The sequence below is a fragment of the Lagenorhynchus albirostris genome, chromosome 2 (assembly GCF_949774975.1).
Source record: "Lagenorhynchus albirostris chromosome 2, mLagAlb1.1, whole genome shotgun sequence".
Lineage (NCBI taxonomy): Eukaryota > Metazoa > Chordata > Mammalia > Artiodactyla > Delphinidae > Lagenorhynchus > Lagenorhynchus albirostris.
This window is the reverse complement of record NC_083096.1, coordinates 71,709,720-71,734,916: the sequence shown is the minus strand read 5'-3', so window position 1 is coordinate 71,734,916 and position 25,197 is coordinate 71,709,720. Positions and strand designations below refer to the sequence as shown.

Genomic DNA, 25,197 nt, shown 5'->3' with positions numbered 1-25,197 from the left:
GCAATCCCACTACTGGGCATGTACCCTGAGAAAACCATAAATCAAAATGAGTCATGTACCAAAATGTTCATTGCAGCTCTATATTTACCGTAGCCAGTACACGGAAGCAACCTAAATGCCCATCGACAGGTGAATGGATAAAGAAGATGTGGTACATATATACAATGGAATATTACTCAGCCATAAAGAGGAATGAAACGGAATTATTTGTAGCGAGGTGGATTGACCTAGAGACTGTCATACAGAGTGAAGTAAATCAGAAAGAGAAAAACAAATACTGTATGCTAGCACATATATATGGAATCTAAAAAAGAAAAAAAAAAGGTCATGAAGAGCCAGGGGCAAGACGGGAATAAAGATGCAGACCTATTAGAGAATGGAGTTGAGGATACGGGGAGGGGAAGGGTAAGCTGGGACAAAGGGATAGAGTGGCATTGACATATATACACTACCAAACATAAAATAGATAACTAGTTGGAAGTGGCCACATAGCACAGGGAGATCAGCTTGATGGTTTGTGACCACCTAGAGGGGTGGGGTAGGGAGGGTGGGAGGGAGGGAGATCCAAGAGGGAAGAGATATGGGGACATACGTATATGTATAACTGATTTGCTTTGTTATAAAGCAGAAACTAACACACCATTGTAAAGGAATTATACCCCAGTAAAGATGTTTAAAAAAAGACTAGATGGGGCTTAAACCCTGGTTGTTTTCATCTTATCTCCTTTACAAAATGCACAGGTTTCTTTCTTTCTTGGATAGCTTGAACTTGGGTCTCATCTATGCCACTGTAGCTAAGAAAGGAATTAGTTTTCTTCCGAAACTGATGTTCTAGGGTGGAACAATGAACCTTAGAGCAGCAATTGCTATTGGCTGCCACAGAGATACATTACAACCTCTGAAAAGTGAGTGGAAAGTGTTGCCTTGGTAGTTAGAAGGTATTACTTTTCTCTGTGAGAAATATAATACCATTCTGCATCTTGAAATGACTAAACCAGGTAGCTTCTTAGAGCCCTATTTTACTGTAGAGAGTAAGCAAATTGTTCCTATGCACTTTCCTTCTCACTCTTACCCCAGGTCAATTACCACAAAAGGAGGCAGAGAATTCATCCTCACTGGTTTATGACGACTCAGAGAACTGGACTAGACATTCTATTAATTCATTACATCTCTTATGGAACCACAAGTCCAAATCTGAGTCAGGTCTAGAATGCCTTCTCCCCCATCTCTACTACCTATATTCTTCTTTCATCAGATTTTACCAGAGTATCTCCTCCAGTAAACTTTCTTGATTAACCACTTAGCACTGTCATAGCTCCTTTATCTGCCTTTTCTTTGTATTCATGCATTTGATCACTGAATTTCTTGGGGCGATGGGGGGTGTGTGTGGCAATTTATAGATTTCAGATCAGTTAAAATGGATACATGGCTGGACTATCTGAACTATTTCCTTTGACCTTTCCTGTAGTTAGCTCCATACTGCCATTACCTTCTGCATGTTCTAGTTGATCTTCAGGATATGAAATTAAGCATTTTAAAATGAAATGAAGATTCCCCAAACCTGGTAATGAGAAGAAAGAAGGAGCCATAGTTACCTGCTGTATTTGAGCTCCTTCTGGTGTCAGAAGCTCTTCAAATTGAAGATCATCAGCCACCTTGTTGATATCCCTCAGCCGAGGCTCATTGGTCTTCAAATCCTAGGTGGGAAAATGTATCCAAAGCAGTATAAATCCCCTTCTCAAGAATCTTTCATACTTACCTGCTCATCTTTGCCCCGACTTGGCTACAGGTTAAAACGTATTGCTAACCACATTTGCAGTACACGGCAAACTGCCTTCCTCCAGTCTGCCACAAAGAAGAGTACCTTTAAACTCCCTGATACCCAGTGGCTATCAAAAACATGACAAGAGAGCTGTTATTTATATGGATTATGGAGCACATTAATTTTCCTAGATTTCTCCCTGGATTAAATTATACCATCAAAGGGGTCTATACCTGAGCCACATAATGTTCTTTCTACCAATACAAATTCCTTCACTTTTTGTAGAATTTCATTGTCTGAGTTGCAATTTGCTTATATTAAGATGTTGTAGCAGCTCTAGGGAACTCATCACCACGTCTATGGTGATGACATTGCTTATTTCACTATGCAATGGCCTTTTAATGAGTTTTCTCATGGAAGTCTCATTCTTGGTATTGTTTTATAAATTGTACCCTTTTTTTTCCCCTTTCCTTTCTTTCACTTCTCTCTGTCTCCATATGTACTTTATCTTTATCTATCGATTGATTGATAGCTTTGTATAGCTTTGTATTCCATGTGTAAGGAAAGTACCATATGGAAAAGAAAGAAGGAAGTAGTTTATACTAATTGCTAGTTAAAATAATAGAATGGATCTGAGAGAATAAAGGAGAATGGAAAGGTTTTAGGTAGGCAGAAAATTAGAAATTGTCTGGTTGTAAAGTCAGGTTGTTCTTCCCACCTTTCCATCCAAACTTCTGTCCCATAATTAGACCTTGCAAGAGTCTCACAACACCCCATCTCAACCTGGGAAGCAGGAACAAAAGACAGTATAGGACAAGTTGTAAAGATTCTGGGGGACCAGCACTTCCAGTAGGATGTGGGAGTGGCAGGAAATGCAGGCTGCAAAGTCAGGGTGACTAGTTTCCTCTGCATTTTCCTTCCACTTGTAATACCCAGAGAAATATTTGAAATGTGGAAGTCTCAGTAGTTTGGGGGAGGATATTTAGCAAATATGAAATTAAGGAGTTACTAAGGAGGAGATATGGGGTAAAAGGAAAGGATGATAACCCTCGTAAAGCTGTCTAGAGGAGTTGGTTCTTCTTTCTCACCATTTGGAACTCATCAAACTTTTTCTGCAGCTCCCAAACATCATCTAATTCCACCCCGCTGTTTTCTGCCTTTTTCTCTCGGATCCAGTCCAGCATGTCTCCTGCCTCATAGGCCAGCAAAAACTCATTGTAACGTTGCAATAGATGACGTCTGCGTTGTTCTGCCCGATCCAGGAGAGAAAGGTACCTGGGTGGAGAAACAAAGAGAATGGGAAATGTGGAATAAGAGATGGAGAAAACACAGAAGAGTAGAAGCAGGGTGAGAAAGGGGAAGAATGAAAGGGACAAAAATGAGAGGGAGGAAAAAATCAAAAGAAAACAGTAAAGAGAAGAGGAAATAAAGATGGAAGGAAAATAGCATTGAGAAGAGAGAGAAAAAAGTGTTCCATTTAAAAACAATAAAAATGTCAATGTTCCAACAGTATGACTGTCAATACGCCTTCCTCATTCTATAGAAGTGAAAATCTCACATTCCTATTGACAACTGGATATGAAGTAGCCTGGCATAGTAAACAAAGTTCACACAGAAGTCAGAAGACCTTTTGATAACCTTGAAAGAGTGAAAGATTGCCAGGCAGGGAGTCAGAATACGTGACCCTAATATGTGTCTGACCCCTGGCACTTGACTTAATGGTTCTGGGGTTCCCTTTCCTCATTTAAAAAGTAAAGGGTTTGAATTACCCTAAGTTAACTTTCAGCTCTTAAAATCTGTGAATTTGCAAAGCATCCTTAATCTAACAGATATAGAATCGTAAGACGTGTTTTTGACCAATCTGGAATGTTTGGCCAAACACTGTTCTGTTCTCCAGCCTTCAGAACTTACTGGTTTTCAATCTGTTCCTGACGCTGGGTGATGTTGCCTGGTTCTTCTCGCCTCCGTTGCGGGAGCATAGGAAACTCATCACGGGCAAGTTTCCTGACGTAGACAGCTGGCACAAAGCCCTGCTGATCATCAGCTTCCACTTTCCACCAGTCCTAAAGGGAGAGAAAATCCCCATTTCTTCCTTAGTTCTTGGAAAAGCCACATATAGGAGAAGTTTTAACCCTCATAACTAAGTCTCTAGGCAAAGGGACAGGCTGATGGCCAGAAGAAGCAAACCATTGCTTATGGGTAGCATATAATGTTTATATATTACAAAGAACATACATCAGAAGTTGCAGGAAGTGCAGAGATAAGCCTCTTAAATCAAGGAATCTGATATTTGATGTTAGATCCTTAACTTTGATGAGGTTTTCAAAAACTGACAGCCATTCTCTTCATGATGGGGCATTTTGTCCACTAGGAATTCACAAAAAACCCATAGGGCCAGGACTGAACTGGGCTTTTTGTGGGTGAAGCACCTGTATATGACAATATTGTATAATAACTTCTCACCATCCCTCTCCCAGAGCCCCTAAAAATTGTGTGTTGCCCTGAAATTCACCTATGCAAATGCTTTATGCTTAAGTATGACCTTGATCTCCACAGGAGGGTTGCTATACTAACTGCTCTGGAGTTAACATCCTCAGAGAATAATGTGGTGAAATGAAGAAGACTGAGCAAAGAGAAAAGAGGACTGGAACACAGCTTATTTGATAATAAAATTCTTGCTTCTCTAAAAAAATTACTTGGCCTCAGAGTAACAAATCCCAAGCTCTCTTTTTTCTTCTCAATCATTTTTGGAGATTAATGAAGCATTAGAATATAAAAATATTTCTCATGCTCTTATGAGAAATATATTTAAAATCCTAGACAATACTTTGTCAGTATTCTCACAGTCATAAGGGCTAAAGAAAATCTAAGTTGGCAAAAGACTTCTCCTTGAACAGGCTCCTCTTAACACCAGCCATTTTTGTTCCATTACTAGGAACACTGGGTCAGAAGAGCAAGGAAAGATGAGAAGAAAGAGGCAGTTTAATTCTGTAAACATATTACAGAATTGTCACTCATGGCTTACATGTCTTTGGGCTAGTTACTTAAGCTCGTTGAGTCCTCACTTTGTTAACTGTAAAATTGGTATTATAATCTCAAAAGATATGTACAGGATCCTACACAGCAACTGAAGGAAAGATACTGCTCAATAAATTATGGTTATTTAAGAGAGAGAGAAATAGAAAAATATTGGCTGGTTAAAATATGGGTATCTGGCAGGGTTGGGAGAGTTGACTGCAAGAGCCACCCTGTTGATGGGGAGAAAGGTAGAAGGGAAAGTCACCTTGTTGATGGAACTGAGCAGTGTTAAGATATCATCTTTCTTCATGGTGACTTCTCGGGGGCTGCGGGCCTGGAAGTCATATAAGGCCACAACCCTCTCTTCTCGAGCAGCTTCCTCCACGGGTGCAGCCTGTTGTTGCTGAACAAAAACAGTAAACAGAACAAGCCAGTCACCCATAGGAAAGATTTCCCTGTACAGCCTACCCATGGTGGGCCATCCCTGCACCTTGCAGGAGAGAGGAGCCCCTGGCTGAAATCTCTTACATGGCTGCCAGTAACAGAGCTATTGCAATATGCCATCTTCAGAGATATCGTTCCATCCTAACACTTCTCAGGGGACAGGTGGGCTGGGAAATATGAACACAGAGTGAGGAAGTAAGAATGTAAGTTTTCAAAAACATATTAAATGCTCTAAACTACCAGTTCTTAAGCAGGCAATAAAGGATTGTATGCATCCATGTTCCAGAAAAGTTTTTGAGAAAGTGAGAGACCCACTGTCTCTCATCACCTTCTCCATTCCCTGGGTCTTTAAAGCATTTTGTCAAACAACCGTGGACTTTCTTTTTTAGAGATGAGTGATCTACAGCACAGGAAAGGCCACAGAATTTTAAAAATTGAGAACATAAACTGAGATCAAATATCTTGTCTCTCTCTCCTTTTTAACCTGTCCTCTAAGGTATGGTCTTCTCTGATTTTCATTTTTCCCAAATATCATATCTCTGAGAGAATGAACAAAATATAATCCCTCTTCATAAGCAATGGCCCACACCTTCTTCAGATTGGAGCTGAAGATGTACTTCCCCTTACATATCCTTCTGATTTTGTATCCTTTAAGTACTGCTTCCTCATAACTTACAATTCATAAATCCACCTGTTTTTGTGTAGGCACCCACTGTGCAGAGCTTGAGGAAGGCACAGCACCAAAGCTCTGTAAATATATATTGACTTGACAGAGTGAGTCTATGTCTTTTCTACTCCCAGTGTATGGATTCAGAGCCCCTCATAAGACAGAATTTCTTGAATGTGAGAAGTGTGTCTCTGTTGCTTCCACTATACTAGGAGATACCCATATCATTTAGTTGATTGCAGCTCCCATCACTCTTCAGGACACTTATTTTCACCTTGCAGTCTAGCCATTCTCACATTCTCAGTCCTTTGCATTTCCCATTTCCCAAATACACTTGATTATTTTGTGCTTCAGTGCATTTGCTCTCGTAGCTTATTCACTAGAAGAGCCCTTCTTCTCATTATCTGCATAGTAAACTACCCTTAAAAAAAATAAACTGGTTTGCCTCAGCTATGAAGATTTTCCTATCCTCCAGCACTCTCATTTCAAAAGAATGAAACACTCCTTTCTTTGAGATTCTTTTTCCTGTTCATATATCTATTATATGCAATTATTTGTTAAAATTTATGACCTAATAGACTGTAATTTTCCTTCAAGTCAGGATTATTTTTTATTCATGCTTGCACATGGTAGACATTTAATAAGTGTCAGTATAAAAAAAACTAAGAGAGGGAGGAAATAAATCAGGAGGGAATATAAGAGGAGAGATGCAAATAAAAGAAATAGGAAAAGACAGAGAATGAAAGTATAAAATGAAAAAGGAAAGCAAAAAAATAATATACCAGTGAATAAATGATAATACTTACTGAGAAATTCTTATAAACTAAATCTCTGTAGGTGCTACAAAGATGCCACAGCGCCTGTCTAAAGATCACAGGACTTATTATTTTCTATTGCAGTTGCTTCCTGGACCATGTAAAGTAAAAACTGGTAAGAAAGAGAATCTCCTAATTCCTTTTCCTCTGTGGTGGAGAATGTGATTCTTGTCATACCTAAGTCCTTCTTACCTGGCAAGCTTCTGCCTGATCCCGAAGAGCTTGCATACTGTTTCCAAAAGCCTTCAGATCCACTAGAAAGGCCTCATGCTTCTTTAGAAGAGCCTGAATTTGTTGATGGGAAGATCATCAGAAGCAAATACAGGAAGAACACTAAGCATCCCTGGGGAGTGTTTCAACTATTGTTTTGTGTTATACTTATTGTCCTAATTCCTGGTAAGAGACGCTTTCCACATATAATAAATTTTTTAACTCTAAATTTGCAAGTATCAAGAAAATAAGAGTTAAATGAACAACAATATCAATATATTTGCTTTAATCAAAATAAAGTCAAATTGCACAAGTGTTTTCTCAATGCACATCACAGCTGAAAGAGGATACTGCTGAAAACATTGCTTTGTAGGATTAAATATTGGCATAACTTTAGATGCCCATGTCAAGTATTTCTAGTGCATAGGGTTTGTGAAATACTATACTGGCTGACCATAGGACAATAAGCAAAACAAAGAAATGGATATAAAGGGTAATTATGACCTTAGAAGTTCTTCTTGCCCCAACGTGTCTGTCTGCCTGGCTTTATTACAATAAAGTAATTAAGTATGTGTTAAAACTATGGTTGGTTTGTGAAATCCCAAGCTCAGTCTGGGAAATTTAGGATGGGACCAAGACAGGCATAGATGTCTGGTCATGCCTTTTTGGGCTTAGATAATCTCTAAGAACTATGGCTCTCTGTGGGGTTAGGAAAATGTGGTGTATCTTTTGGGATTTCTGTTAACTCAGGTTATCCCAGCAGATGAAGGCCAAAGGTTATCACTCTGGAAACTCCGAAAAATCTGAGAAAACCTGTAGTTGTCACACAATCTAATCAGGTTCTAATTTGGTACTAATTTGGTGAGTACTAGACAGTATCCTTCCCTGTGCCCACCTTACCCCAGCTGCTTCTTCATCAGCCCCATAGTTAGTGTTGTCTACTATAGGTTCCCTCTCTCTAATCCATGCTTCTGCTTCATGCAGGTCAGCTAGATATTGCTGGAACTGGACATTGGCTTCAAGATCATTCTGCCGTCTAGCAGCTCGAGCCTGGAGAGATTCCATATTCTCATTCAAACTCTTGACCCTAGAGGCCACATCTTCTGCAGCAAAGTGTCCTATAGAGTAGTTATAGAAAAGGAGAATTTTACCCTCATTAATATCCACTATACTTTAATCCTTTTGGTGAGCTGGGAGAGAGAAAGGGAGCCATGAGAATGACGCTGCATGTAGTCAATGTGACATTTCACCTAAGTTCCTGGGAACTGGGATGTCATAAGTGAGATTAAGCATCAATAGATGCTAATGGGGGATAGGGTATATGTGTGGTGGTGAATTGGGTGGTACAATCTCTGATATACAGACTGAAAACAAAATAGCTATGTGTGGGTACTGCTCAGAGTTCCAAAAATGTGTATTCTCTAGCTTAAGCAAAAAATTCAGCAGATTTTCATTTCTTTTTTTTTAATATCAATGAATTAAAATTCATTCTTAGGATTGTGTTAAGTATGTTTTTTAGAATTTGGTGAACACCTCCACAGATAAACCAAGAAGATACAGTGAAGTGTCAGCCAAAATCAACCAGCAGATTTTCATTTTTACCCATAAAAGATTTATTACTGCAGGAATTGTTCTCCCATCCTAAACAACTAGAAAACAAGACACAGTGTAAGAAACAATGATTTTCAGAAGATAGGCAGAGGAGTGTGACTCCTGAGAGAAGGGAAAGAAACGAGCTATGCCTTATGACTGCCACAGTTTATGCCTGGGGCAGTCTGTAGACTGCAGTGCTGGGAGGACTAGCCCAGATAGAACTAGCAATCACACCATTCTGAGGAGACAGAGATCAGAGTTGGGGGAAGACAAGACAGCTAGAGCTTGTGGAGCAGAGTACTGAGAAGGGTGCTGTACTGGGGATGGAGTTTTGGGGATACACATAGAGGTCCCATGAAGTATGTGACTGATTACTCCTTTGCACACATGTGTCAGTAAACTCTTCAAGGGTAAGAAAAAGAAGACTGGAAAGCAGTAGGCCAAAAAACTCCTAAGGTCACATAGGGCTGTGAATAATTAAAATTAGCTCCCACCAAAGTGGAAAGATATTATAATACATGAGGTAGTATCCTCAGAAGGGTTATACCTTAGTAGTGAACTAGTCTCTAAATTAGTTCCAGAATAAAAACGTCCCTGGAAGAACCATAAGAATGCAGATCCAAGAAGCTCAACGATTGCAAAGCTAAAGAAACAAAGACCACTACACCAAGTTATACTGTAATCAAATTGGCGCAAATTGGTGAAAACCAGTGATAAAAGAGTCAGAGGGAAGAAAGACCTTACCTACAAAGGAGCAAAGATAGTAATGAGAGAAGACTTCTCACCAGAAACTCTGCAAGTCAGAAGACAGTGCAGCAGCATCTTTAAAATGCTCAGAGAAAGACAATATCAGCCAAGAATTTTATATCCAGTGAAAATGTGTTTCAAAAATGAAAGCAAAAGGAAGTCTTTTAGACCAAAACAAAAGCCCAGAGAATTTATTATTAGCAGGATTTCACTACAGGAAATGTTAGAGGAACTTCGTGTAGAAGGAAAATTATACAGGTAAAAGTATCAAAGTAGATAAAGGAATGAAGCCCTAAAATTGAAAAAAAAACTTCTCATAAATCTGGCACAGTGATGACAGGTCAATTCAATCTGAATCATACATACCTTCCTCTACCATTTTGTTTCCCCTCTCTGTTATCACTTGGATGCGTGGCTCATGGCTGGCAATATTAGCCTGGATGACTTGGTGTCTGTTCAGAAGATTCTTGGAGGAAATCAGGTCCTTGCCTAGAGATAAAAATAATTTCAAGGTCGTTGTTGTAGTACACAGAATAATAAGAAGCTACTGTACTTCTTTTTAACTCTTGGACCTACAAGTTCTTCCCAGTGAAGTTCATTAAGTGGGCTTCCTAAAATTTATGCTGTTTGTCTGAATTAACTCTGCTCAGCTTTGTTCTTCCCCTTGCCTCTTTGTACTAAGAAAATGCATTATTCTACAAAAGACAATGAATAAATCACTCTTCTCTTTGGATGATAAGTAGAAAGGCACGTAACTCTTCAGCTCAAACTTCCAATAATTTCGTGCAACCAATTTTCTTTCAACATACTGTGGTATAAAAAGCAGGATCTTCTACTTGCTTATTTTTATGGATGCCAGAAAATTATTAAGTCCTCTAAACTAAAAATAACTGTTTTGTAGTTTTCTTTGTAAAGATTAGACATAACTTACAAAAAGTGCCTCACTCGTTGGTTAACACTAACAAGCACATAATAAATACTATGTACCGTTAATTTCCTGCTTCTAAAGTCCCCAGTTCCAGCTGTCTACTTCATCCTCCCTGTCTCCCGTCCACACCTCAACTCTCTTTCCTCCAAAATTTTCTTCCATATAGTTCACACTAAATGTCTCCAGAAACCCTCTATGCCTGTCTCTCCCTCAAAGAGATCTTTTCTGTTCTAGGATATTTTCCCAGACTAGCCCCTCTGTTGTCATATGGTCCAGCCTCTCACAGATGTACCCAATACATGTATATTAAGTTTGCATTATATTTATGTGCACTTTTTTCTGTATTTCAATGCAAGTGTCCTGGCACTAACAATGGTGGACTGACTGATTCCAAAGGAAAGGAAATTATGTACTTTATCTGCTGCTTCACCCCTTTTATCCTTGTAATAGCTCATACATATCCTTGTGATAGCTCCCCTTATAAAAGGGAGTCACTGACAAAATAAACAAAAACACTTGTGACCTCAAACGCTAACCATGACCGCTCAGCCAAGGACCTTGGCAATAACTTAGAGCAAGTAGCAAAATGATGGTTACTTTAGCTCTTCCCAGAGGCCTTAAATTCATGGCATTTTTCATGTCTGGTTTTAGGAGGAAAACTTCTCAGGATGAATTATTAAAAAATCTTTATTTTTTGGAAAGCAGGAAAAATGTTCAAGAGTCTAAGGAGAAAGACCTGAGGGCAAACTTTGCTACTGGATCCCAGATCCCTCAAACTATCTGCAGACCTTGGTCTTCTCCTTATGGCTCTGCCTGCTCGGGCTGTACGGCTCTACTAACCAAGGTAGGTGGAAGCTGCAGAAGGTTCAGTCTCTTGGATCCAGGCCTCCTCATCCTCTGTGTCTCTGCAGATCTGGTGCAGGAGGAGAAGGTCAATGAGCTTATTCTTCCGGTTGGCCAGTTGCTTTTTCAGGTCTTCAAACCGAGACACCAGGGACTCCTGCCTGGCCCGTACGTCCCCAGCATTGGGATGGCCTATTTCTTCAATATATGCTGCCAGGTCTGCGAGGGTGTCCACCTGATCCTGAGGAAGAAATAGAATCGGTGTCAGAAAATCCCATCATTCAGTAGAAAAGGATGAGAGTTTGGTATCTGGCATGGAGGGCAGGATGGGGGGTGGGTGGTGATGAGGAGACTCAGCTCTATACGTACTCATGTTTAAACTTCTAATCAAATCAGTGAAATAGAGTGGGAAAGTTTGCTACACTAAGAACCAATTCTTCAAGCTAAAGGCTGTTTATAAGAAAGTAGTTCTGAAACCACGTGTTAGAAAGGACAAAATATGTGTAGAATGTGCCAAAGAAATCAGGGAAACCAGAACTACAAAGGCTTGCTTCTTTGGGAGTAGTGATAAATTGAGGCCCCAAAGAAAAGAGCAGGAGGCTTCTTCTATCTCAGTTCCCTTTCCAGCCTCTTTCTCACCCTTTAAAATGAGCTGGAACTGTAAATAACAAGGAAATTTCTGAGGCTTACGTTTGTTGCGTAACAGGAACCATGCCTATGAGATGAAATGTGACGTTACAGAAACAAATGTCCGAACCTCAGAAAGAAAAATTAAAAGGCCTTTCTTTGGCCACTAACTAGTTGTATGAATTTAAGTAAATAATGGTCCCCATTTGGGTCATATCTGAGAAAGGAGGAAAATAGAAACAGAAGTTTGAAGGATCTTCCTAGAAATAAAATTTTAATCGTATTACTATATGGTAAAATACATACGAGAGATTCGTTTCATCTTTATTAATGAGGTCAACTGTAACTGGTCTAGCAAGAGCACAGAACACAAGATTTTTGTTTGTCTGCTTGTTTCATTTTGTTGTTGGAATGGGGGTGGTGGTGATAAGAGAAGTTCTTCAAAAAATGGATGAGCAGCAGGTATTGGTTTTACTTATTCTATTTTGCCATCCAGTGTTCAACCTACACAGGGTTTGATCTACCTCTTCTTAATTTGGAACAAACCATTGATCATCAATAGCTTCTTAAAATGTATACTCACTTCTCCATAAAGAAATAAAGGCGCCACAAAGAGTTAAAATTAAAATCTCCTACTAGCCAACGGTTCTCATCTCTTAGGACATTTTAACTTTGAAAAACATCATTGTGTAATAGAGTGATTTTCAAACATCATAATTGTTATCATGATTATGGTTCCACTGTACTAGTTGAAAGCTAATGTAGTGCAAGAGGCTTCAGACTAAAGAGATAGACTTGGCTGCTCCTCAATTGCCATTTTATCCAGCTCTTCACCTGTTTTCATAATAGTTTCCTCATCGATATAATAAGGACTTTGGGCTAGAGAATATTCATGATCTTTTCCAGCTTTAATAGTCCGTAGCTAAAATTTTTTTTTGCAAGCATGATATCTTAGCCGCTACTCCAACTAGGAGTGTAACCAAGGGGAATCCTATGGGGCCTTCCCGGGACAGATCCCTCTCATACCCTCTGTTTTAGCTGCTCTTTGAAGTTACCAGGTAATAGTATCTGATGCATATTTCCTGACTTCTTCAGATGCTAATACCAGCACCAAATGGAAGAAATTAACTAGAATACTTGATGAAAATGAGCACATAGCCCCCAGACCTTCTGGAACTGAAGGATTAATAATGTTAACTGCCATGTTAGCTCAGCATCAACCAATCAGAGAATTGTGCATGAGCTGATCACATACCCCCACGATGCCCCCTCCCTCTCCTGGCCTTTAAAAATACTTTGCTACTCAAAATGGATTAAAGACCTAAATGTAAGGCCAGACGCTATCAAACTCTTAGAGGAAAACATAGGCAGAACACTCTATGACATAAATCACAGCAACATCCTTTCTGACCCATCTCCTAGAGAAATGGAAATAAAAACAAAAATAAACAAATGGGACCTAGTGAAACTTCAAAGCTTTTGCACAGCAAAGGAAACCATAAACAAGACCAAAAGACAACCCTCAGAATGGGAGAAAATATTTGCAAATGAAGCAACTGACAAAGGATTAATCTCCAAAATTTACAAGCAGCTCAATAACAAAAAAACAAACAACCCAATCCAAAAATAGGCAGAAGACCTAAATAGACATTTCTCCAAAGAAGATATATAGATTGCCAACAAACACATGAAAGAATGCTCAACATCATTAATCATTAGAGAAATGCAAATCAAAACTACAATGAGATATCATTTCACACTGATCAGAATGGCCATCATCAAAAAATCTAGAAACCATAAATGCTGGAGAGGGTGTGGAGAAAAGGGAACACTCTTGCACTGTTGGTGGGAATGTAAATTGATACAGCCACTATGGAGAACAATATAGAGGTTCCTTAAAAAACTAAAAATAGAACTACCATATGACCCAGCAATCTCACTACTGGGCATGTACCCTGAGAAAACCATAATTCAAAAAGAGTCATGTACCAAAATGTACATTGCAGCTCTATTTACAATAGCCAGGACATGGAAGCAACCTAAGTGTCCATCATCGGATGAATGGATAAAGAAGATGTGGCACATATATACAATGGAATATTACTCAGCCATAAAAAGAAACGAAATTGAGATATTTGTAGTGAGGTGGATGGACCTAGAGTCTGTCATACAGAGTGAAGCCAGAAAGCGAAAAACAAATACTGTATGCTAACACATATATATGGAATCTAAGAAAAAAAAAGTCATGAAAAACCTAGGGGTAAGACAGGAATAAAGACACAGATGTACTAAAGAATGGACTTGAGGATATGGGGAGGGGGAAGGGTAAGCTGTGACAAAGTGAGAGAGTGGCATGGACATATATACACTACCGAACATAAAATAGATAGCTAGTGGGAAGCAGCCACATAGCACAGGGAAATCAGCTCGGTGGTTTGTGACCACCTAGAGGGGTGGGATAGGGAGGGTGGGAGGGAGGGACACACAAGAGGGAAGAGACATGGGAACATATGTATATGTATAACTGATTCACTTTGTTATAAAGCAGAAACTAACACACCATTGTAAAGCAATTATACTCCAATAAAGATGTAAAAAAAAAATGCTTTGCTGAAACCCTTCGGGGAGTTCTGGTTTTTTGGGGCTCAAGCCCCAAAAGGAGATAGATGGTCCCCCAGGCTGGACAGTTTCTCCCCTGTGGACAGATACTCCAAAATAGCAGGAGAGAGGAGTTGAACCCTGCCTAGGTAAGAGCTAAAAAAACACATATTCCTCATTCTTGAAGTCAAGGAGACCTTCCAAACTACACATGTGCAGAAAGGCTCCCTGAAAATAGAAAGGAAGAGGGCGCCACCCCATAGTAGGTGATGTCAACCTACCCATAGGTTGCTAAAATCCATCTTGGCTAAGAGATGTGCATGCACACAAGGGAGAACACTGAGATATACCAAATATAGACTCAGAACCAGAAAAAGCAAGATGATTAGCCAAAGGAAACCCGGAAGAAATGCCCCATATAAGTGATTCAAACTATCACGAGGGCGTGACTCTCTCTCTGAGCCCACCTGTGTGTCTATCCACACATACTCATTTTCCTCCTAATAAACACTTCACTTGTTTCACTACTTTCCGTCTCTCTGTGGAAATTCATTTCTACACAGCTGATGGGCCAGGGCCTTGTCACTGGCCACTGGTCCCTGGTTGTCTAGTGGCTAGGATTCAGTGCTCTCACTGCCTCAGTCCGACCTCAACATCTCTCCGGGAACCGAAACCTTGCTGCAAGCTGCTACAGGCTGAGACCATCTGAAATCAAAGCCACCCATTCTTGCATGGCCCTGCAATCAACCTTTCTCTTCTCCAAACTCCGAGATTTCAGTTTGTTGGGCCTCACTGTGTGTTGGGCACAAGAGCTTGTGTTCCATAACAGGAGAACAAATTCCTGGGGGTTGAAATTCCAAACTAGGGTCAAATACTCCTACTTATTACATGTTTACACATGCTGTTCCTCTTCTTTGTATGTTTTTAGTTACTTTTCACCAAATCTTTTCTTTTCCCTTCTTTGAAAATCTGTTCCAAACTCTCTTCCTCCATGTAGATTTCAAAGCTATCTTTATATGGTTTTCCTAACTCCAGCCTTTTACTTCAAACTCCATTAAGCCATACCTAGAGCTATGTAAGTGACTGGGTTTGCTTTGTTTATTTCTATTTTCTGTAGATTATTCTGTCTTTTCCTTTTAACCAAGAGTTACCAAAGAGCAGACATCATAAAAGTGTATTGTAACAGGAAAAATCAGTGGGACTTTGTAGGGAAGAGCAGAATAATTTTTAAATACAAGCTAGGATTCCTGGGACGAGAGATTGAGTCAGCTAAAAGTGGATTTCTGCTGAGTTCTCCAGAAACTCACATACAGTATCGATACTCTAGAAACGTATTGGATAAATTTATTTAAACTAACAGTCTGGTGGGATTTCAGTGGGTAACTCTGAAGCTAAGAGCCTAGACATCTGCTTCTTAGTCCTGGCCCTGCTATTAATTTTCTCTGTGACATTAGGGAAGTTACTTCACTTCTCTGGGTTTCAATTTTCTTAAGAAAAATATAATGGTACGATTAAAAATATTTTCAAACTTTGAGTTGCAGGATGCCAGAATAGAAAGAGGAAATTTTATAAAAACTTTTATTTTACAGGTGAGGATACAGAGGTGTGAAAAGGTGAAAATATACACCAAATATCACAGAACTAGTAAGTGATAAGGCTATATATAAAACCCAGGTTTTTGGATTGAGAGTACAGTGTTATATTTAGAAGAGTTAATAAAGTCTTACATCAGCCATGGGGTTCTGAAAAAAGACACAAGGCACCCAGGAGAAAGGCTGAATTAAAGGAAATATTGGAAAGAGGTAGTTGACCAACTACCTTTGGTTTCCTGCTCTCTCTCTGTTTTTTTTAAACGATAATTACTTATGATCAGTGTGCTCAGAACATATACAGGTGAGTTGGCCTATAATTGGCCAAAGAGCTAGCAACATACCTGACGAGCAGCCATGGCAGACTCCAGGAGGCCGTGTTTCCTGAGCAGATTCTGTATATCAGCCAGACCTTTCCCATAATCCTCAGACCTAGCCTGCCATTCCACCTCCTCCAGCCAGTGCTTCAGGTCTTCTGCATTATTTTCAAATTGCAGCTGCTTGTTAGCTTCATATAACTGAGTCCCTAGGAAAAGACAGCAAGTATAAGATAACTGATAACTGTCATAACTGATCCTCATTATATGCTAATACATGTTACATCAATTTAAGGAGCAATATAATATTTTGAACCTCCAGTGGGAAAAAGTATAACTGTCTCACATGTGATTATATAAGAACTTATCATAAATTTGTAGAATTCAGATGGTATTTGTTTTTGAAGATAGTAGTGTTCGCAAAACAAAGATAAACGAGTTGTTCATTTCTTGTTGAGGTATAGTGCTGCTATGTTAGATTTTAACTATCTTGGGTATTTTCATGTCACTTGTTACTCTCTATTGAGACCTCCTTTTCAAAGGGATTCAAACACAAACACTGCGTTTTCTGAGAGAAGTATAAAACTTGGGGTTGGCTCAGTTTGAAATTTTGAAGTGTCTTTTCCTAAATATCTTTCTCAGAACTTTGCTAGGCTCCTCTCTTAGTGCCTCTCCTTCATCACCAACCACGCCTTACAATTTTTTCTTCCAGAGAATATCTTGATTATCCACATTGTTCTCAGCTAAATTCTTTATTCTATGATCTTATAGCAATTATTTGTGTTATTTCTGTGAAGCAATTACTATGATGTAGAGTAGCAGCTACTTATTGTTACAATCAAGTTGAATTTTTTTTTCCTAAACCAAAAATCAGGATGACATCCGACAAAATCAGTATAATGTATCTTTTCTATAACCAGGGCAGAGTCATGTCTATAGATGATGTTTATAACAAGGGGGATATGGACAGAGAAACTTCATTATTGGTGTTAATCATGGCAATTGATTAATTTTCCAAAATAAAAGATGAAGTTAAATTTAAGTAGAGGCTCTTCAAGCAGACATGGGAATTTTCTAAGAGCTTACAGCAAAACCTGAACATGCTCAGATAGGTAAAATAAGTCATCAAGCCCTATTCATAAGAATAAAATATCATGGGAACATCATATGGGGCACCAACAATATTTTAATGTCTAATTTTATACCCTGGGTCAGAAAACCTTGTTTCATCTATAGAACCAAAATATGTATAATATAATTTAAGGACACTAGTTTTAGGTGCATAGCCAATACTGAATTCATGGTATCTGAATATTTATTCAAAAGGAAGAAAAAAGTGAAGAAAACAAAAGTAATTTCAGTTGAAAAGACTTACCTACATGAAGAAAACATAAAATTGTGTTAATATATAGTGTGATATATTAATCACACTAATATATAGTGTGATTATATTAATATATAGTGTGATATATTATCACACTAATATATAGTGTGATAAATTTAGGTTAGATTTTAAAATTTCTTGACCAATACAGGAATACACAGGGAAACAAATGAGTAGCATCCCTTCTTATAGAAGTCACTAGGTAAACTCAAGGTGGTAAAGATGAAGAAGGTGGGTTTCAGAATTTAGGAATTTGTTTTCAACAAGACTCTGCTTCTAACCTTTCTGTGCTGTAGCCTCCAGCAATTCCGCCCAGAGTTTGGCAACTTCACTCAAACGAGCATCCACACTTTCAGAGGCATAATGGTTGCTCTCAATCATCTCCTGGCCAGTTTTCTGTATGTTATTGAGCTGGATCTCATTAGCTGCCAATTCTTCTTCAAAGACTTGCTGTTTTTGAACCTGGCTCTTCAAGTTCTGTGTATCCTGAGACAAAATGAAAACAATTAAGGAAAACCATTCCTTGAAGAATGAGGGGCAGACATTCTGAGGACAGGAATTTCTTTTCACTATAAATCTAACTGAAGTAAGAAGAGGATATACGGCAGAACTGTCCTAGTCCAAGTATAGAGGCAGAAGAGGCTTAGGAAACTGTGTGACCAATCCCTCCTCTATACAAATGACAGACGTGGCTAATCAACCCCTGAATTTATTTCTGTTGAGTCTGGATATAGTCTGAAGACCATTTTAAATACGACACCCCATGCAAGCACTAACAATCTATCAGAGCTGTCATGAAAGATGGAGATTATTTTCCATTCCTGTCCTAGTATATGAAACATCCATCCTTTTGTCCCACATACAGAAGATCTGTTTACCCTGCATACACTGGAACCATAACTCCTCAGGAGAACACAAGCACATAGTGCTGAGTTTTACAGAATGAAATGTACAGATTAGATGCTCAAAGTTCTATAAAAAAAAGTGAGAACAAAAGCATCAGAGGTACACATTTAAGACTAAATGATATCTAGAAAGTAAATACTGTGAATAGATATTGGCCTAGAAATCAAGAGACTAATTCTAGCCCTGATTATAAATGCAAAAATTTGTGAGTATATATGTGTGTGCATAATAGTTTATATTGTGAGTGAAAAATATGTGTTTTACACAAGCAGAAGGTAAAGAAACCTATGTATAGCTCAGAGATAATTCAGAATATTTTCAAAGTCATACAAACTAAGAAAGGAGAGGGAGAGAATTCAAGCCCAGTTTTTACCTTCTCCCAAAAGAATTCATGCTTCTACCCCTTATGTTAAACTGCATTCTAAACATTGATTCTTGGCTAACCTTGGGTAACTCACTTCACAATTCAGATCCTTGGTTTCTTCATCTGTAAAATAAGGAGTTGTTCCTTTCCAGCTACAAAATCACATAAGTCTATATTATATCAAACCATTAGGTTACTTTTGAGTTCCGGATAGCTTGAATGTACATTATGATTAGACACAACATTTTCCTACTATAAGCGTGCAGAGGGCAACAGAGGGCTAAATAAGGAGAGTTCCTCCTTTTCTCCGTTCTGTTAAGGACCACTGGAAATTGTGCCAGAGAAAAGGGGTGATGGGCAACAGGGTGTAGGAAAACCAGAAACTTGATGTACAGTCTTGGAGGAGTCATTGCCCTTCTCTGAGTATCTGTCTCTCCATCTATAAAATGAGGCTCACCAGCTGAACGCTATTGTCCTTTCAGTTCCAAGACTAATCCCATGAAATTCAGTCCCAATGAGTATGTCCAGGGTCTGTAGTTTGCAAATCCTGCCTACCTTGTAATCTTCATCATCTGCCAACTTTTTCTTCTTGTTGATCCAGTTCTTTAGGTCATCTGAGTCCTGATACAGTTGCTGCAGAAGCAATGAATCCTCCAGCAATCTGCGTCGAGTGGCAGCCCTTTCACGTAAAGCATTCTGTCGGGCCAACAGCTGCAAAAAACATAAACAAACTCACTGTCAGCAAAATCAAATATGGATACATGAGATTCACTGCCCACCAAGGTTATCATGCTCTAACACTTTCCCTGATCCCGTGCATAAGCAGGCAGAGGCACATAGGGGACCTTGGACATACCCCATCCCGGATAGCAGCAATGTTCTCTGAATCATAATGGTCATTATCAATCAGTTTGGTTGCAGTCTTGTCTAAGGTCTGGAAAAAGAAAAAAAAAGGAGTGGTTTTCCCTCAGTGGCCACTGAGTAAGTGGCCACAGTTTGGCTAACTGTTTAAAAAGGAAGCATGACAATGTCGGAAGTAGACAAGTTTCAGGGTCAGAAGATCTAGGTCCTACTTCTGACTTCTGTTATAAATTGTATCTCAAAATGTATTGTATCTCAGGCAGGTTAATTACCTTCTCTATGTCACAATTTTTTTTAATCTAGTTTACAGTAAATGAATCCTGATGTCACTACGAGGTGAATATCTGATCTAGTCTTAAATTTTTAAGAGGAAGCATTATTGATATAGTCACATCCAGTGCCACCAGTCTCTATCATCTATCTATCTATTCATCCTTCCATCCATCATATATCATATATCCTTTTATCTACATCTATATCTATAGCTACATGGGGAATGGAGTCACAAATTACAGACATGAATTTTTACTCATATTCATTCATGATTCCCAAAATTGCTAGGGCTTAGGATGGATTAATTGATTGGGAATAAGAAAATGATCTAAAATAAACAATAGCATTTTATGAACTGTAATTTATTTTACACAGTTAGCTTTTACCAGTGAAAATCAGCTTAACAAGCATATGGACTGGGAATGACCATATTAAGCTCTGTACTGACTGAAGATTAACAGAGAAGACTTGGAATTTTGTTTTTAGTGTGGTTGTTGCTGCTGGTGGTGGTATACATGCACACGTACAAGGTTAAAGTCAGCACTGTCCTAGGGAACATACAGTAGATTGGACAAATAAAGTCTTCCTCACACTTCTCTGAGACTTGCTTATGTATGACATAATGACATAAGACATTTTCTGGGACATTGTACCTACAGTTCACAAGAAGACTACAGTAGCATTAAATGAGAAACACATAGATGAAGGTATACAGGAAAAAATAGATACTACTTAGATATCTAGATATTACTAAAGAAAACCAAATGGAGATATTATCAGAGGGGAAAAACTATAAAAAGTAAATAATACATTCAAACTTCTAAGTTATGATTCTATGTTGGATATGGATCCAATAGTTTCTACTTATACTGCAGAAAAAATAAGACAATCATGCACTTCATCGGAAAATATAAATGTCTCAAAATCTTTAAAACTTTCTAAATATGTTTTGTGGAATACAAATGTATTGATAAAATATGGGTATGATTATTTTTCTGGATGTTTTCTCTTTAAAGAACAACCCTCATGTTATGTCTGATAGTTATGAGTGATTCTAAGGATTGGTATTATATGAGATGATATGTACAAACATGAACCCAATACCCAAACCAGGGCCCATTTCTTACTGTGATCTTCTCCTCCTGGGCAGTAAAGGCTTCCTCAAAGTCATCATGCTTCTGAAGAAGGGCTTCAACACTGCCCAAGGAGTTTCCCAAGTCCTCATTTTCCAGGAAGGCCTATAGAAGACAGAAAGATACATCCCAGCTGTACCTCACTGGTGGGAAACATTCCCTTTGGAATATCTCTGAGAAAGGAGTAAGGAAGGAGGTGAGGGGAATAGAGAGCAAGGTGGGAATTAGCACAAAGTAGGAGAGGAGATAGAGGCTAACATTTAGCAGCAGGAGGTTCAGAGTCCCTTCCCAATCTTCTCATACAACTTTATCACTTTTGTCTCTGTGTCTGAACCAACCAATCTAGGCACTATTCTGAGATCTCAAATACTCAAGAGGACCACTCACCTCCTCCAGGAAATCTCTCGTTAACCCTGCCTGACTCATTACATTTTCTCTTGCTGAACTCTTAACAACTGGATATTCATTTCACCTCATGTTCAGTAGAGCTTAAAGACTCTCTGCTTTGTATTTAGGTATTTTTCTGTGCGTTTGTCCATGAGGGAATTTCAAGAGTCTCACAGAGAGGGCCAATCTTTTCTCCTCCTTGTGGCTCACCCTCCAGTTCCCAGGTGAACTGAAGTGGTTGTAAGGGTGTTGATAGTAGTAAATAAGGAGAAGGAGAAATGGCTTCTGGACACTTTCTGAGCCCCTTTGTTACCTCTTGTCTACTCATCCAACTGTCCACTTGCTCACTGTCACGGTAGAAGAGGTGTAGTTCCAGGCACTGCTCATACTGCTGCCAACGCTTGTCCCACAGTTCCAGCAGAGCATCCCAATGGGAGGTAAGTACTGCCATCTTTGGAAAGGAAGAGATAATGTGCCAGGAAGATACTAATTAATTTATTTTATCCTATATTCACTGAGCATCTAATAAATGCAAGGCTTTTTGAAGGATACAAAAATGAATAGGAAATGGGATTTTCTCTTAAGGCTGCAACATCTAAGTGAATCACTGTAGTATAGGAAAAATGGGATAAATACCATAACAGAGGTACACCACACTTAATATGTATAAATAAAGAAGGAAAGATTAATTCAGATTTGAAGAAGCAGGGAGTAGGAGTATAGAAAGTATTGTATCAAACAAAGATTTGAAGGGCAGGGAGGTGTGGATCGGGATTGTAGGAGGACATAATACCACAAGCAAGTAATTACTCCAAGTAATCATTAGATTATACGAAGTGCTCCAGAGAAAAGTGCAGTGTCTAAAAAAGATAAACATTTAATGAAATTCAAATTTATAGGGCACTTAAATGATCAGATTGAGAAGTTTGCATTCTATTCCAAAAGCAAATAAGAACCATCACGGTGAAAGTGACATTCTCAAACTCATAAAAGCCTTTGTTTCTGCCCAAGCATGTGCCCAAGAAATTCCAGCTTATTAAAACAGCTGTTGTGTTAACTCCATTAAAAAGACAGTAACAATTCTCAGAATCCCAGGATAATAGGTAAGTTTTCAAGGATTTAGGGTCTCACTATTCCTTTGGCAGGAAATAGTTAAAAATAAAAATCCATAGTATAATTTTCCCATAGAGTTCTTGATGAACTGAAAATATGGTCATCTCAACCTTCATCATATAGCACTCGGGGCTGTGCTTGGAATCTAATGATATGAAAAGAGCCTGCAAATCTTATTTCAGTTATCATCCCAAGGAGTTCCTGTGACTCTGTGACTGGAGTAAAATGTCTCAGGGATCAGGAGGTTTACGTGAGCCCTTGGGATCTAGGAGGTTAGGATGATGGCAAATCTTAATCTTCATTCAGTGGAATTCTGAGTGTTTAAAGCTTTCCTGTTGCTTAATGGAGATTTGAGAAACACAGATATAGGAAAATCAGTTTGATTTGAGGTTGTATAGAGGAGAGAAGAAAGGGATCCATGTGCCAGGAACCATGCTAGGTACCTTAGGGAACCCAAAGATGAATAAGGTGCAGTCCTCAAAGAATTCACAATCTAGAGATGAGCATGGGAAAGTGATAAAACAGAGCACATGTGACAAGGCAAGATGGTATGGAGGCTTCAAATTAGGTAGAAGGTAGGTGATGAAATTAGTTAGGTTGATGAAGTAATGTTTCAGAGGTGAGGGAGCACACATCAAGTCCTGAGAACTTCAAATGCCTCAAATTAGCTAAAGCAACATATGAAGAAAGCAGGGTGATATTTGAGCCCACATTAAGATGTTTATACGTCTTCTGTCCTCTTTCAGAGATTGTCATATTAGTATGAGATTAAGTGAAGGCTTAATATGTATCAAAATTTCACAAATTCTGTTAAACTAGATTACCTTATCCATGACTTCATCAGATGCTTCATGACTGGCATCCAGCAGGGCTTGACCAGTCTCATTAGCAGATTGAAATCGGTCATCATAAGAGTCAATCTCATGCTGTGGTCATGAGACAAAATGTTTTAAAATGCAGCAAGAAACCTTCTGGCATTGTTGGAAACCGCCCTCTTCCTCCTACTGGGGAGGCCTTTCCTCTCTACCTTATGCTGCTGATGCCTGTCCAGTAGGGCTTCCCCACCAGTCACATCTGTGGGCAGCTCATCAGCATTGATCAAAGCAGTCTTCTCCTTCATCCAGCCTGAGAGCTCATCATAGTCAGATAAGAACCGCTGGTACCTGAGGGAAAGGTAAGGGAAAAGACAGGAAGGAGGAACCAGATACAAATGGACTTTGAACAAAGAGTCAGGGTTGGGTTGGGCTAAGATGTACAACATGTGCCTTGCCCTAATCCTACACCTTCCATTCCTCTGATGTACTTCCTATTCCTTTAGCAGTGCAGGTTGTAAATCCTTCACTCCAGGTTGTATATTCCTAGGGCAGATGTGTCATTGTGTGATGAAGCACTTGGACTTGACATCTCCAACATCACAAAGTCACATCCCAGATGCACTTGAAGTAGAATAAAGTACTCACAAGGAGGCCAATAAATAAGGACATAACATAACCAACAGGAAGCCTAAGGGACGACTAGAGTTAGGGTTAGGAGCCCTCATGTATTTTAGTTCACCCTTCACCATACCAGTAAAAACAAAAACTACAAAAAAAGATTACCTATTCAAAAAAATCAAAAGCTCACCAGTTCATTTTAAATCATATCAATAAGATAAACACTATTTTCTGGTGATTTTATAACTAATCATAAAAATTAACTACTGAAATGTTGTCCAGATTTTTTGTAAGCTGACCTACATTCCAGAAATAATTCTAGATTTATTTTGTGTTCTTCAGCTTGGAAATTAATTCCAGTTCCTTAGCTAAGGCCAGGATTTTAACATGTTTCTTCAGCTAATTTTTCAGTTCCATGGACCACTTCATAGCTTCTTACAACTGTACAAACAGAGGAAGACAGGAAGGGTACAGGTGAAAGGAGATGTCACGCTGAGGATTATATCAGCCTTCAAAGGACTTCTCCTGACAAATAAAAATTTCTTTTGCCTCTACTGAGCAGGCAGGAGGGCTGGGTCACTCATTATTTTACTCCTTTCACTCTTTTATTTCTGCTTTTGATGTTATACTTTGACCTAGAGATAGGTAAAGCAGTAGAGAAGAAGGATTTCTCACCTATAAGAAGCCTGCAGCTTTTCATATCTGCTGGTAGCCAAGGTGCGAATGTGCCCCCAGTTGGAGACCAGATCCTCTTTCATCTGCTGGATCTGCGCTGCATCTGAAGGATGGGAAAGCTTCAACTTGTCTGCTTTGGCACATAACTCCTTCACCTTTGGGATAAAAAAGAAACCTAGTATGTGAAGGTAGTCAACCGTATGGTGATGGATGGCAACTTTGTAGTATATACGGATGTCTAATTATAATGCTGTACATCTGAAACTTATATAATTAAAAAAAAAAGATAAAGAAACACAGTGGGAAATCCGAGCATTCTGGTCCTCTTGGCAAAGTTTTATGGGAAGAATGTAACATAATAATCATAAGAATTAGAATAATTTATTAGTGCTTTTATATTGATATATTTATATTAATATACTCATGTAACTATATTAACAATAATAATTTACTGATTACATTTTGTCTCTCGTTGTGCTAAGCACTTCATATGCATTTTCTTGTTTTATA

General features: G+C 38.8%; 1 protein-coding gene across 5 annotated transcripts in view; it reads right to left on the bottom strand.

The window, feature by feature from the left end:
* SPTA1 (spectrin alpha, erythrocytic 1) overlaps nt 1–25,197 on the bottom strand; it is a 65,998-nt gene that overhangs the window by 31,493 nt on the left and 9,308 nt on the right. For all 5 annotated transcript variants that reach the window (XM_060142275.1, XM_060142276.1, XM_060142273.1 and 2 more), the window contains exons 7-23: nt 24,688–24,842; nt 23,607–23,742; nt 23,404–23,505; nt 21,780–21,917; nt 21,074–21,184; nt 19,669–19,746; nt 19,368–19,523; nt 17,824–18,028; nt 16,186–16,367; nt 11,025–11,268; nt 9,623–9,745; nt 7,817–8,034; nt 6,899–6,991; nt 5,046–5,183; nt 3,674–3,825; nt 2,851–3,037; nt 1,596–1,697 (exon numbers count right to left, since the gene is read on the bottom strand). In XM_060142275.1, coding sequence (XP_059998258.1) covers nt 1,596–1,697; nt 2,851–3,037; nt 3,674–3,825; nt 5,046–5,183; nt 6,899–6,991; nt 7,817–8,034; nt 9,623–9,745; nt 11,025–11,268; nt 16,186–16,367; nt 17,824–18,028; nt 19,368–19,523; nt 19,669–19,746; nt 21,074–21,184; nt 21,780–21,917; nt 23,404–23,505; nt 23,607–23,742; nt 24,688–24,842 — 2,520 coding nt within the window. The remainder of the gene's footprint in view (nt 1–1,595; nt 1,698–2,850; nt 3,038–3,673; nt 3,826–5,045; nt 5,184–6,898; nt 6,992–7,816; nt 8,035–9,622; nt 9,746–11,024; nt 11,269–16,185; nt 16,368–17,823; nt 18,029–19,367; nt 19,524–19,668; nt 19,747–21,073; nt 21,185–21,779; nt 21,918–23,403; nt 23,506–23,606; nt 23,743–24,687; nt 24,843–25,197) is intronic.